The sequence below is a fragment of the Colius striatus genome, chromosome 1 (assembly GCF_028858725.1).
Source record: "Colius striatus isolate bColStr4 chromosome 1, bColStr4.1.hap1, whole genome shotgun sequence".
NCBI classification, from domain to species: domain Eukaryota; kingdom Metazoa; phylum Chordata; class Aves; order Coliiformes; family Coliidae; genus Colius; species Colius striatus.
Window position 1 is genome coordinate 84,623,868 of NC_084759.1, and position 12,854 is coordinate 84,636,721.

At 38.8% G+C, this 12,854-nt stretch overlaps 1 protein-coding gene across 13 annotated transcripts in view; it reads right to left on the reverse strand.

Annotated features, from left to right (window-relative positions):
- DMD (dystrophin) overlaps positions 1 to 12,854 on the reverse strand; it is a 1,219,670-nt gene that overhangs the window by 57,928 nt on the left and 1,148,888 nt on the right. For all 13 annotated transcript variants that reach the window (XM_061999893.1, XM_061999885.1, XM_061999868.1 and 10 more), the window contains 3 exons: positions 9,284 to 9,358; positions 4,085 to 4,286; positions 663 to 748 (listed from right to left, as the gene is read on the reverse strand). In XM_061999893.1, coding sequence (XP_061855877.1) covers positions 663 to 748; positions 4,085 to 4,286; positions 9,284 to 9,358 — 363 coding nt within the window. The remainder of the gene's footprint in view (positions 1 to 662; positions 749 to 4,084; positions 4,287 to 9,283; positions 9,359 to 12,854) is intronic.

The window sequence follows — 12,854 nt, forward strand, 5'->3', positions numbered from 1 at the left end:
CTCTTTATCAATAGCTCTTTTCTGGATCCTAGCCTCACTAATGAACTGATTCATTGATCAGATAAAATAAAACTTCAATTGAAATTTTTTCAAGTATTTCAGGATTTGGTCTACTAAAATACAAGAGATTTGCCTATCTTTTAATATTTATTTAACAACAGCAACTGTATTTAAAGACAATGTACATAATAACATCCTGACTGTCCTGCTGACATGCACTTTTGTGTATGAAGATGTGCTAATTCAGTTGTTTCCAAAGAGGGTGCAGTAAGAAAATATTTTTTATACTGTTGTAGTCCATCTGTATTACATCCTTTTTTAATTTCTATTTTTTCTACGTTTTATAAAGTCTGTAATGTACTAGGAGAGTGGTACGTGCATATAATTTGTAAATAATTATGCATTTATTGGCAACACATGCTCAAAAGCTTTGTATTGGTAGAGGCAAGATCAAAAATGTTTGGCAACTGCTGTACTGAATTATCTAAAAGTATACTGAAAAAATAATTTAAAAGTACAAGGTGGAGCAAATTAACACACTTTGTATCTGGACTATCCAAAACAATGTCTCTGCATGCTATTTAAAAGTTTACGCAATAAATAAGAGCAATAATACCAGAATAAAAACATAAACTAAACTCAAAAGAATTACATTTACTTACATCTGTATTTATCTTCCAGGTGTGCTTTACAAAGTGATACAACACCAGTCTTGAAAGATAAGACACGGATTCTTCCTGTTCGACCCCTAATGAAAAAGAAACATTGTCTGATAACATCATCCATTCATGTTATAACTTATTTACTGTAAGTAAGCTCCCTGCAGTAAGGACCCACATAGAACCATTGGTCCATGCTGCCCAATTATTAGATAAATTAGATAGAAAATATAAAATATGGCTGTGGCATCACAGGTAGAGCTGAATTGGATTTGCTGTTTTATTAATTCAATCAGAAACTCTCTTGTTTGGAAATAATTACTACATCAAAAGTGAGAGTAGAGTCTTTACCCTATGCTTATTTGAAGACACTTCTCTATGAACTGCTGCTGAGCTATTCTCAGAGAAGATTAGGTCCCTCACAGAGCAGCAAACCATCCCTTTTGCCAAAGACAATATAGCTTCACTTTCATTAGAAATGCCATGTAGCAGTTGCTCTGAGAAAGTGTGCTTACTGTCTAGTCTGCCCTGCCCTGACTTGTTTGAGAAGGCAACAGGGAGCCAAGCATAAAAAAAAATCAGCCTCTGCCAGCAGCATACAGTGACAGAGGCACTTGTAGGATGTTTAGGTCAATGACAAAGCCTGCCTAGAAATCAGGAGAAGGCAGGCAGGCTGCACAGTCCTGCTATCGACAATGTAGAGTGGCCTCTGACCTCCTTGCAGCATTCAAAACCTATCTTGCCAAGGGGTTGCCATGCTCTACACTGGTCCCTCCTGCTGCTGCCTCTGGTCAGCCTTTCCCTCATGCTCACTCCTGCCTTCTGACATGCCTGCGTGATTACTTCTGGTTTTTAACTTGACTGAGGAAACCATCCACCTCTGCACCACTGAGGATGCAATGACAAACCTTTACATCTTCTCTTGGTCATTTGGTTTAGCAAAATTCACTTCCAGTTGCTATCTTTCCCCAAGACTTTTGCTTCTGATAGCATTTCAAATATATAACACCTATTGCAAAAAGACATATCCAAAGTAGGAAGCTAACATCTAAACTTAACATTTTTGGAGCACAGAACCCTATCAACAGTTTCAAAGTCTCACCAGTAAGAATACTATTGTGAATGAGATACATTGTGCACAGGTGTGCCATAATCATCCATCAGGCTTCACTGTTTGATTAAGATGCATGTTGTCTCTTTAATAATACGAGAGAGGGAGCCAGTGTTGCTCATTTACCCTTTCACCTCCTCTGCAAAACGTTCACTTATAAAAGGTGCAGAGAGAAATTGGTGGACAAAATTGAATTTAGAATTTGCAACCTTTTAGTAAAGAATCTTGCATCTTCCTTCACATATAAACATTTGTTGTTTACCTATGCTTTCCACACTCCACTCCTCTCCCTCAAATCTTTTCCAAATTAATTATCAGCTGTGCCCTGAGAAACTCCTGCTGATGAATACCAGGCTCATGCACATTATACAGGAGAAGAATGTAGAATGATGACTTCCCTGTAAGGCATATTAAATTGAAACTTGCACAAATCACGAGTTGTTCAGTTCACTCTCCTCTCCTCCCAAGTCAAACCTCTAATTTAACATGCTACTGCAAATGAGCATGAGTGACTGATCAATTAAAACAAATCTGAAATGTGTTGGATTTGCAGAGCTGTGTCCATAATTAGATCAGTCATTGACTGTGAATTTGATTAATATCTTTACAAATGACAGTTTTCAATTATAAGAAAAGTAAAGATTCAGTACATTTAATTAAATGTCTCCAGTACTGTTATGCACTTCAGTTGATCTCTGCCTATTAAGTTTACAATGAAAACTAAACACATGTAACCTCAAGGTCACCTCATTTACCAACGTTAATTCAAACCCAAATTTCAGCATAAAATCTACGAGCTTTCCTCACACATAAAACACCTCTCTGTTTCATTGTGTCCTGCAATACACAGTTCCCTAGCATACCAAGGGAATCGCCTGGAGGCAGCCTATTATAATTTCTAATGTTGTATTTTCAGCATAGTGCAACATAACAAAAACTAGACTGGATGCAGCAAATCTAAACCGGATGGTCCAGCTCAGGAGCAGCCTGTGGAACGACCTCTATTTCCCTCTCTACCTCTAACATGGCTGACCTGGATTAACATCCCCAGCACATCTTTTATGGTTCTTTGCTAACTGGGTATCTTCACTTACATGTTATTTATAGTTGATGATAATTCAGAAGTGGATCAGAGTTCTGTCAAAGCAGATTAAAGAAATAAGACCTGTCTCTTAAATGAATATAGCCCCATTCTCCTACTACTGGTACCCTACACAAAAATATAATGCAATCTCAGTAATCCACTTCACAGGATATTGCAGCTGCTGCAGACGTTATAAGCAACTGGCTTATCAGAGGGGATCCTCCAGCAAGAGACTATACAAATCTGTACTTTTTTTCAGATGGTGACAGCCAAAGCTTCAGTGCTGTGATAGAAGGTGGATGGAATAACAATGTCATGGTACTTCAATACAGTTCAAAATGTCAATGGAAATACAATAACTGACCCGTGGCCTTCCATTTCTATATGTAGATGTTTATTCTGCCACAGTAATGAGTGTATCTGGCTGAAGGTGGCTGATAAGAATGTTAAAAACACAAATAAGGACTTCCACTGACATTTTTTTTCACTGAATTCACCAAATTAAAAAAAAAACAATGGCTTACTGTAAAACCAGCTTACAAACGTGTGTTGGAATTTATTTAAGCATTATGAACAACATCATTAACCCACTGAATAGGAATACTCATAAATTTTCTTCAGGTAAATTTACTCTGCTGCATTTAAACTTGCAGGCACACTTTTTAAAATTAAACTTTACGTGAAGTATTCCTCAAGTCTCCTGACTGCTAAGGGTTGTAGGCACATCAGGTTAGAGATGAATCCCTTCTACCAAAAATTCCAACAAGAATTATAGATTGAAAGCTACAGGAAATTGAGAGCCCTGAAAAGCTTTAACATCTGGAAGTACAGACACATGCAAGAGTCGACACGATTGTGCTCATAGTTTCTTGGTAATTACCTTGATTTTCTTCATCTAAATAAATTTAAAAGGCCATGCAAAGCCCTGACCTACTGAGGACATGGAAGTCCCAAAATTGCACTGAATGCAGAAATCTGTTAAAAGTCTTCTGTTTTCCAGCCGTCTCATTGCATAGTTTGATAAATGTAGGATTATAAGCCTAACCAAGGGTTGTATTGATTCAGCTAAATGCAGCCATTAAACCTTTATTAAACCTGCACTTCAAGTGTCGTTATTTTATTTTCAGTTTCAAGCCATTTGTTTCACACTGAGGCAGATGGCTCATTCCCTGTTCCCTTTGTGCTTGGGAAACCTCCCGAGTACCCCATGTTCAGAGCACCCAGACATACGTGTCGTAGACATTCAGCAGCCAGTTGAGGCACATGTCCACGCAGAGAGGAACATTGACCAGGTTATTGTGCTCTTGTTCCAGTCGATCGTAAATGGTGGTCAAGCAGTTAATGATCTGCAGAATATCCATCGGCTGGTCGTTCTGTTTGAGGTTGTGCTGGTCCAAGGCATCGCATGCAGCAGACAGACTCAGGAGATCCACTGTTTAAATAAAACATAACCACACACAATAAAGATTGAAAAGAAACAGTGGTTACATTATCCATACCCAAAAAGTAAACAGAATGATTTATCTGGCTTATGTGCCAGGCCAGAGGACATTTTATGTCCTCTGAAAGTCACGTGCAAGACTGATTTCAAGCCTCCTACAGGTGCACTGTTTATTCAGCTGTGGCCTTAGAACTCAGGGTTTATAAACAAGTGAAATTTGGTTCATTTTTAGCTGTAAAATACCTATTATGCTATTGGATCCTATGGAAGTAGCATATGTGAATTATTATATAAGTAAAAACTACATATTTCATGGTTTATGTTCCTACAGATTGGCTAATATTTGACTACTCCATTTATCAAACGTGCTCTAAACATAGTACGTCATCAGCTTTCCTGAGACATGCTGTCCATGTCTTACAGAAGTCAAGCAATCTTACCTGAACCAAAATCCACAAGGAATGTGCAAACAAATCACAACTGAACTGGGATTAACCTCTCTGTTACTTTTCCCTCCAGTGAGAACAGGGAAAAAAAAGAGTTCCATAAACACTAAATGATATGTTTCAATATTTATCAATGAAATTTATCTATTTTTTATTCTGCAGAGCACTTAGATTTATAAATACCTCTATGACACTAGGGAGTAAGACACACTTCAAGTTATCAGTCAACATAGAGAGTTTTTCGTCACAGGCACTAAGAAACTTGATTTTTCTTTCCTATTTAAGTGAGTTGCATTTTGAAATTTGGATGTCCAAGGCAAAATAGAACTCCCCTTTCTCAGCTCTTAGTCTCTGCATTGTAACATCAACAGTAGCATTCCATTTTGGAGGTCACCAAACCAGAGAGTTATGGGATGTTGGTTTACAAAGTAATACAAGAGCACAGCACAATTCAATGTGACTTGAGGGAGCAGCATCTGGCCCAAAATCAACCAAGAAATTTTTCACAAAACTGGGAAGTGAACTGATTCCACTGAAAAACTATTTTTTTCTCTCATTAGAATAAAAATGTGCCTTATCAAGTCTTGGTAAGCAATGTCTCTTGGTAATGTAAAAAAGAAAAGTAATAAAAACATTAAAGTGCAGAGGCCAAATGCAGAACCCCATAGAGGAATTACTTTAGAACTTGGTTGAGCTTAAGGGCACATTTGTCAAATTCACATTTAGGCATCCTACTTATACCAAGGACGAGACTGACTCTTCGATGTCCTAGTGAGTATGAAAAACACTTTAGCTGCACAAAGAGATGCTTGGTAACGCCGCATGAACGGTATACTGGGATTTTATAACGGCCAAAAGAATTTCAGGAGTATAAATTTTATTGGAAATCAATATGAACTTCTGCTACTAAATCCCTCCAGCACTCTGAAAATTTAATCCTGTGGGCCTGACATACCCAGTGCTAGAGTGAATAAGGAAAGCTTGGAATACTATTCTAATTATTATATCAAGACAATAAACTTTGACTCTGTGGGTTTGTGCAGGCTTTTATGGGAACTTTACTTTTCCTCCCCCACACACATTAGTATATATATTTAGTAAAAGAAAATCGTTTGGAATATTATGTTTAACCTACTATATACAAATAGCTATTCTAAGGTCAGCATTCTATTCTGCAAAAGCATACTTATCAGACCCATTCTTAAGAGCCTCTGAAAACCGCTTTTCTTCTAATAATTTATTAGTCAAATTGGAAATAGAGCACCGCCTTCACAACACCTTTAACTCTGAGCTTCAGGCTGAACTCTCAGTACCTTTGAGACTATGAATCAACAGTAATTAAATGAAACCCTCGGGCATTTGAGTGGCAGCTTAATTATATATGCAGCTACTGCTAAACATGGGTCATTCCACTTTGTGAAAGCTTTTCCCACTAATAAGCAGCAACATCTGACAAGCTTTTCACCCTGCTCTTCATCAATATCTTGTCCTATCTTGAAGTTAATAACACATGTTGTTCATCTTATAATACTGAAAAAGTGTTTGCAACCACACTTTGCTTTAGGGTATTTCTTTTTATGGGAAGAATATTGGCTCTGGCCTTTGTCACATTAAGCTCCTCCTGCATCTTTCCCACCAGAAATTAAAGAAATGTGGGGAGGGTCCTCTTCCAGAAACAGGAATTGTATATTTCTTTCCTGGAAGCCAGTATGGAGGTGTCATGAATGACTGACTTTCAGAAGACAAGCTCCAACAGATACATATTGAAGAGTTGTATATTCATCACCATGCAGTGCCTTGCAAAGTTTTAACTGAAATAAACCATATCACTTATGCTTTGTACTTTTTGTGGATTCTCTGCCACTCTTCTATTCTTTTCCATTTAAAATTCCAAAACTGACTTCAAAAATTGAGTGAGCAGTAGCTCCTAGCTTATTTTGAAATTCAACTCATCTATATAAATACTTCTTGGGCTTTAAGTCAAGAGAAAAAAAATTAGGATATTTGTAACTAGACACCAATCTTTGGTCATATTGCACGAAAACCATAAAAGACAACCTGGAATAACTAACCAACTGAAGGACAGAAATGACATCTAACAGGCTGTAGCAGTATGCTGTAGAGGTCACGTACTCAACTTAGGGAAAACTGAACATATGGCTGGTGATAAAATGTATTAATGGTGCATCCAGAATGCAAAATCATCTCCCCTGTAACCTACCTGCTCCTTTTGGCTGATACATTAAAAAAATACATATTTAAATCTGCCAGCATAAAAATAAAGAAAAAAAGCAGAAGTTCTTGAATATTTGCTTTTGCTTCATCTCCAGGAAAAGTTTGAGAATACATCTCATTTTATTGACATCACAATGTTCTGATGTGGTTTGCTCTTAAAGATTGAATCTTTTAAAAGTAGCAAAACAAGAAAGTCAATGTGCTTTGATGTAATTATCAAAGGAAACCATTTATTAAAAAAAAACACAAACCAAAAACCCCTCAGTGCTACAGTTATACTTGGCATGCCCACAATAATTTCAAAGGCTGGAATGATAGAGCCACACACTATATTCTTCTAAAGTAACACAATGCACAAGCAGTTATTTGCTAAGGATTATCATTTTCCATATTCTTTTTTATGTTTAATATCCTAGTGTCTTAACATTCATTGGGCTGACTTACAAAGTGAAAAGAACTAAAGTATACATATAGTTCATTTTTAAAAGTGTTTCTATTCTTGCTACTGAGAAATAGGCTGTACCTTCACTTCTGCAGGCCTCCTATTGTGCACACATCTTTAGAGTGCTCTTCAGCAGGCAAAACTGCTCTTCTTTTTATGAAGATTGCAGAAAAGAATATACATATATATATATTTAAACTCCTGTAATTTTAAAACTAAAATAAAAAGCAAGAGCTGAAAGCAGCACCTACTGTAAGAGGAATTTAGGGATTTTTGTCTACATGTAGGAGCCCTGAAAGCCAGCTCTGTGCTTTATTTCTACTAGTGCCAAACTGCAGAAAGAATTCTGTAATGAGCTGGGTTGTTTTGGTTTTTTTAAATCTAATTAAACTGAGTTCACAAGTGACACTGAAATCATAGGATACACAAATACAATGATGGTGTCTCCAAGCAAACATATTTTTAAGAACAAAGCCTGCTAATCAAATTCCTTAAATACTTCTCCTTAGATACAAGTATGAAGAATGTGCTAAAGCAATCAGAGTAAGCACCACTGAATGTCTCTGAAAACATCCATTCTCAGACCATCTACCGAAGTGTAACCTTAGAGGTGAATGGACTTCAATTGTAACTACAATTCCACACTGTAAAGTCCAAGATGAGTCTAGAATTATTCAGTGGTAGGAATTAGGGTAATTGAGATAAAACAGGACATAAGGTTTTCACTGCATATCACTCCAGTTTCTTTGCAAAGACTGTGGCAGGAGTTCTTTGCCACAGAAAGGTGTTTGTATTTATGAGCATCGTAATTCACTGTCACTGCCCTTGGGTTGAAACCTTTCGTTATTTTCCAAGATTTTTCACTTATTGTTTATATTTTTCCCTTTTTTTTTTCCTGATTTTTCGTATACATCCAGAAATTAAGTCTTTTCATTAGTGGAATTCACCCATGCTTATAAGCCTGAAAGTAAACATGTTCAAAAATACTGACGTTTGACACAGTTCCAGAAAGCACATGAGCACAAATCCAAACTTCAGATAAATCAACAGTTGGGACATTTACAACTGTATCAGAAATTTAACTGTAACTAAATGTCAAAAAGCGAAAGTTTAAATATTTTAATAACCCTTCAAATTGTATGGTCTAATAAACTGCTTGCTTTGGCTTATCAAGAAAACTATGAGGAAATTATTTCCCTTATCAAGGTACAATAAGGTGAAGAAGAAACCTAATCCCAGTGACAGGTAGAATACCATACACCAGTTGAGATAATTAAAATGTTAGAACATGCATGTGGCTAAGGTATGGCTGATGAAAGACTTCTGAACACAACCAAAAGCTGAGGAAAAATGATGCCAAATGTTTATTGAGATGATCTCATTTAAAGGAAACAATCCCTTTAGGGTTCAAGATTCCACTTAACAAACCATTAGCAGCTCCAATCCTGGAGCCATTATTTCACCCCAATTCTCACCGATCCCAATACGCTATAATCCTATTCCTGTAGTCTTGAGCTATAAAGCTAGGGCTGATCCAGGACACTGCTCCAGTAATGAGCACAGTGAAAATACCCAGATAATGGTTATAAAGACAAGAAATATGTAGAGGATGTAAGGTTTGTTTCTGTTCTGCTGCTGTGTCTTTCAAAGGGACAGATCTGACAACTACCCAGCACTTGAGTTTCATCAAGAACATGCAAGTTGGTGGCAGCAGAAGACTCTTCAGGTGCCAGGCTTCCATGCACCACACAGAGCTGAGGGAATGTGTGTGGGGAGGGTATTTCTGCTTCTGAAAGTTGGGCATAAGCTCATGCATTGCTCACTAAGTCTTCCTGGCAGCAGGTGCAGCACAGGCACATACTTACAGCAGAGGGCTTTCTGCAGCCTGCGGAGCTTCATGGCAGTCCTGTATGCTGAGAACCTGACATTGTTCAGGTCGGCTGTAGGGGGAAAATATTAAAAAAAGAAAAAAAAAAATCAGCCATACATATTAGAAATAACAAAGACATTGTTAAGTTGAACTAGACGATTATACTCATCTGTGAAAAGAACAGAGGGGGAAAAAGTAAGTTAGTAACTCTGCTTCACTGAGCAAAAGCCCTCAAACCTTGGCAATCAATCAGCCAAAGAAAAACACGGAGTCCTAAAGTGTTACTTCCTTTTGTTCAAAGGCAGTGAACTTAAGAGCACTTGAAAGGACAACATCAGTGACTGCAGCAGTGTTGTCTGAAAATATCACAGCCTTTCACAGTGCAGGCACTGTGGGAGAGATAAGAACCTGAAACTCCTCCTTGTCTGCCCATGTACCAGCCAGGTTGCATGCAGGCAGCCCAAAGAGAAGAGCTCAGCCCAGGGAAAAACAGGCGACTCTCAGCTACTGCTATTAAAAAAAAAAAAAAAAAGCCTTAAAAAAAAACACATATGAAACTTTCATGCTTTCCACCTAGGCAGATCCCAGCTATGCCCTGAGAAGTAGAGCCTTCCTGGCGAGAAGCCAGCTCACCCAGTCAGGTTCCCACCTCCGAATCGGCAGGAAGCCAGTGGGCTGCGGCATCACTACACAGACTGATATCCAGAGAGGACTTTTAGTAGAGTCTTCGTTCTCACATAGTTAACAAAATAAGGACATCAGCATAAGTCCCCACTAAATAGTTTAACTATGGCTTGGAAAAACTCCCAGGAGGCTGTAGGGGCAAGGCGAGCCATACACAAAACCTGAACAGAGGAGCCTCTCGGTGTGTAGGAGGCTTGGTACTGGTTACCTCAACATTACTTAGCACTGAACTGTGGTGATCTCCCCAGCAAGGCACAGCAATTGGTCTGTAGCCTAAGAAGGTACTAGACAAAACTGAAAAGAAGAGGTTGTCTTGGACTAAATTTGGCCAGGAAACTATGTTTGCATCTTTCTCTTCTGTGAAACCAGACCACAGAAGGTGTGTTTATTCTAATCTTATGCCTGGATTTGCTGAGGGTGGCCTTGGGCAAATCCCTTTTATAATAAGAATGAAGATAAAATTCCATGAAAGCAAGGCTGAAACTACTGTGGCTCTTGCCGGCAGTACCAGTACACAGGCTAACTCGCAATTTACAATTAGATTTGACATACCAGCACCACTGTGCAGATATACCACTGCTTGCATTATTCAGAATCAAACTTAGGGTGCAAAATCAAGTGCACAAATCTGGCAAAGGGCTTTTGTTTGTACAAGCAAATCAACAAATACATAAGCTAAGTATGTGCAGTTTCAAACTGGTATCTTTATCAAAGAGAACCCGGATAAGCCATCAAGGTTGCTGTTTTGGGGGCAAACCCATGAACTGATGCTGTTTCCCAAGTGGCATTACCAGCACTTCCTGGGGATGCCATGTGACAATTGCACTGGGAAGTGAGGTGTGTGTCAGAGGGCACTCAGCGCTGAAAAAATAAGGTGCTGCTGGCGTACTTTTGGCCCCATCACTTACCCAGCTAATTCCTGGGCGCAGATACTGCTGGGCATTTAAGTGGGCTAGGGACCGTTCCAAACAGATCATCTGACGTCTTGTATTTAAGGGTTTCCTAGCACAGAAATGGACTGTTTGTGACAGCCAGTTTCAGTTCCCAGACATGCTGCTGAATGCATTTAATTTACTGATTAAACTTGTGGGCCCTAAGGAGTTAATGACGGGGAAGTACTTGGAAAATGTAAACTGCTATGTAAATACAAAAAGAACATGAAAAAAAAAAATACTGGCTCAGAATAAAGGTCCATTTAGCCCAATAAGGCGCCTTTAAGACTGGCAGGCTTGTAAGAGAAAGAACATGATGAAAAACAGGCAAATACAAACAGTTCCTTGCTGGCATATGCACTGAGGTGCTATAAAGCTGTTTGCAATGTAGCGGCTTGGGTATAACTATCCCAACATCATTTACAATGCTGTTCAGGTATAGGTATCAGAGGGAACATAGTCTCAATTACATTAATTTTAATTAAGCTGTTCTGAATGAGTAATTTGAGGTTTGATAACTCAGTAATTTTGCATGCCTTAATAAAAGCTGGGGAACATTTCTAAAACACATCTTACAGCAGAAGGGAAAGTCTCAGCTTTGTATATAATTTATTTTTCTTTGCATCATTCCATACCCCTTTTTAATGGGCAGTTCTCCTGTGTATTGCTCCTGCCAGCTCTCTCCCTCACAATCACGCTGACAGGTCCAGAAGCCTTAATGCGGTGTCGAATAGTGAGCAACTTGAATAAAGTAAGTTAATTTGTCTTGAAGGGAAATTAATAAAGCAGTCTCTTGTAAATACACTGTGACTTCATACATTTATGAAGTTACATTTCATACCCTTGTTGGAAATCTGCACTTGCACTCTGAAAAAGAATATATATCAGATTATGGCTAGCATTTGATAATGTGAAGAAGCTGTCCCTAAATTTTCACTGAAAAACTCTGAAAAGAGCTTATCTACTTATTTCTTAAAATGTAAATAATATTAGTAAATATATTTGCATGTTTCTGGCCTTGATCAGGGCAGAAAGCACAATCCATGAAGACACTTAAATCCTTACAAGTGCTGTAGTTTACATCTATTTTCCTGCACATGTTACAAACACTGAATTTATGATCAACTTTAACAATATTGCTGCCAAGAAGCATCTGCTAGAAATGATCAACAAGCAATGCCAGGAGCTGGTTTCAGAGCCCTCATCTCAGGTTTTGAGGAAGCAGCAATATCATCTTTTGGCTCTATGTGCTGAGGCCAAGCATAGCTATCACACACCTCCACTCCCACCTTCCTTGCTGTTAACAACATTAGCCCATACCCAGATATACTCCCTGCATCAACTGCTCACCTCCTGTCTTCCTTATGCCACCACCTTTATGCTCTTGATGGACAGCTCTCTTACCAGGTGGTGACAGTCATTTAAGGTGCCTGGATCTTAATGATTTAGCTTTTCCCTCCCTACTCCGATGAAACTGCTGCTGGTGCCTTTTCTCCCCTGGAGCTACTGCTGGAACAAATCTGTGGAGCAATGAAGGGAGCCCAGGACTCTCATAATTGGGTTCAAAGTATTTCCCCTGCTGGTATATGACCCCATGGAAATGAACTGTAGAACATAAGACTGTCAAGGAATGAGAGTTGGTCACTGGCCTGAGGAGCACTGGAGGTAACGTCACCAAGAACAGCAAGGCAGGACACTTAAGAGAGAGACAGCATAAGGCACTGCCTGGCCAAAAGCCAGCTGCTACTGCTGGGAATGTGCGGAGGAGGGAGGAAGGAGGCTCAGGCAGCAACAATCTTCTGAGAGCCTATGGAAACACCAGTAATTCCTCCTTCCCTGTGGAGTTTTTTCCTTCCTGGGACCAGAGGAAAAAAAAATAAATAAAAAAATCTGATGCTTTCTCCACTCCCAAACAGCCCACTAATAGAGTCAGGACTCACTGTGTGCTGA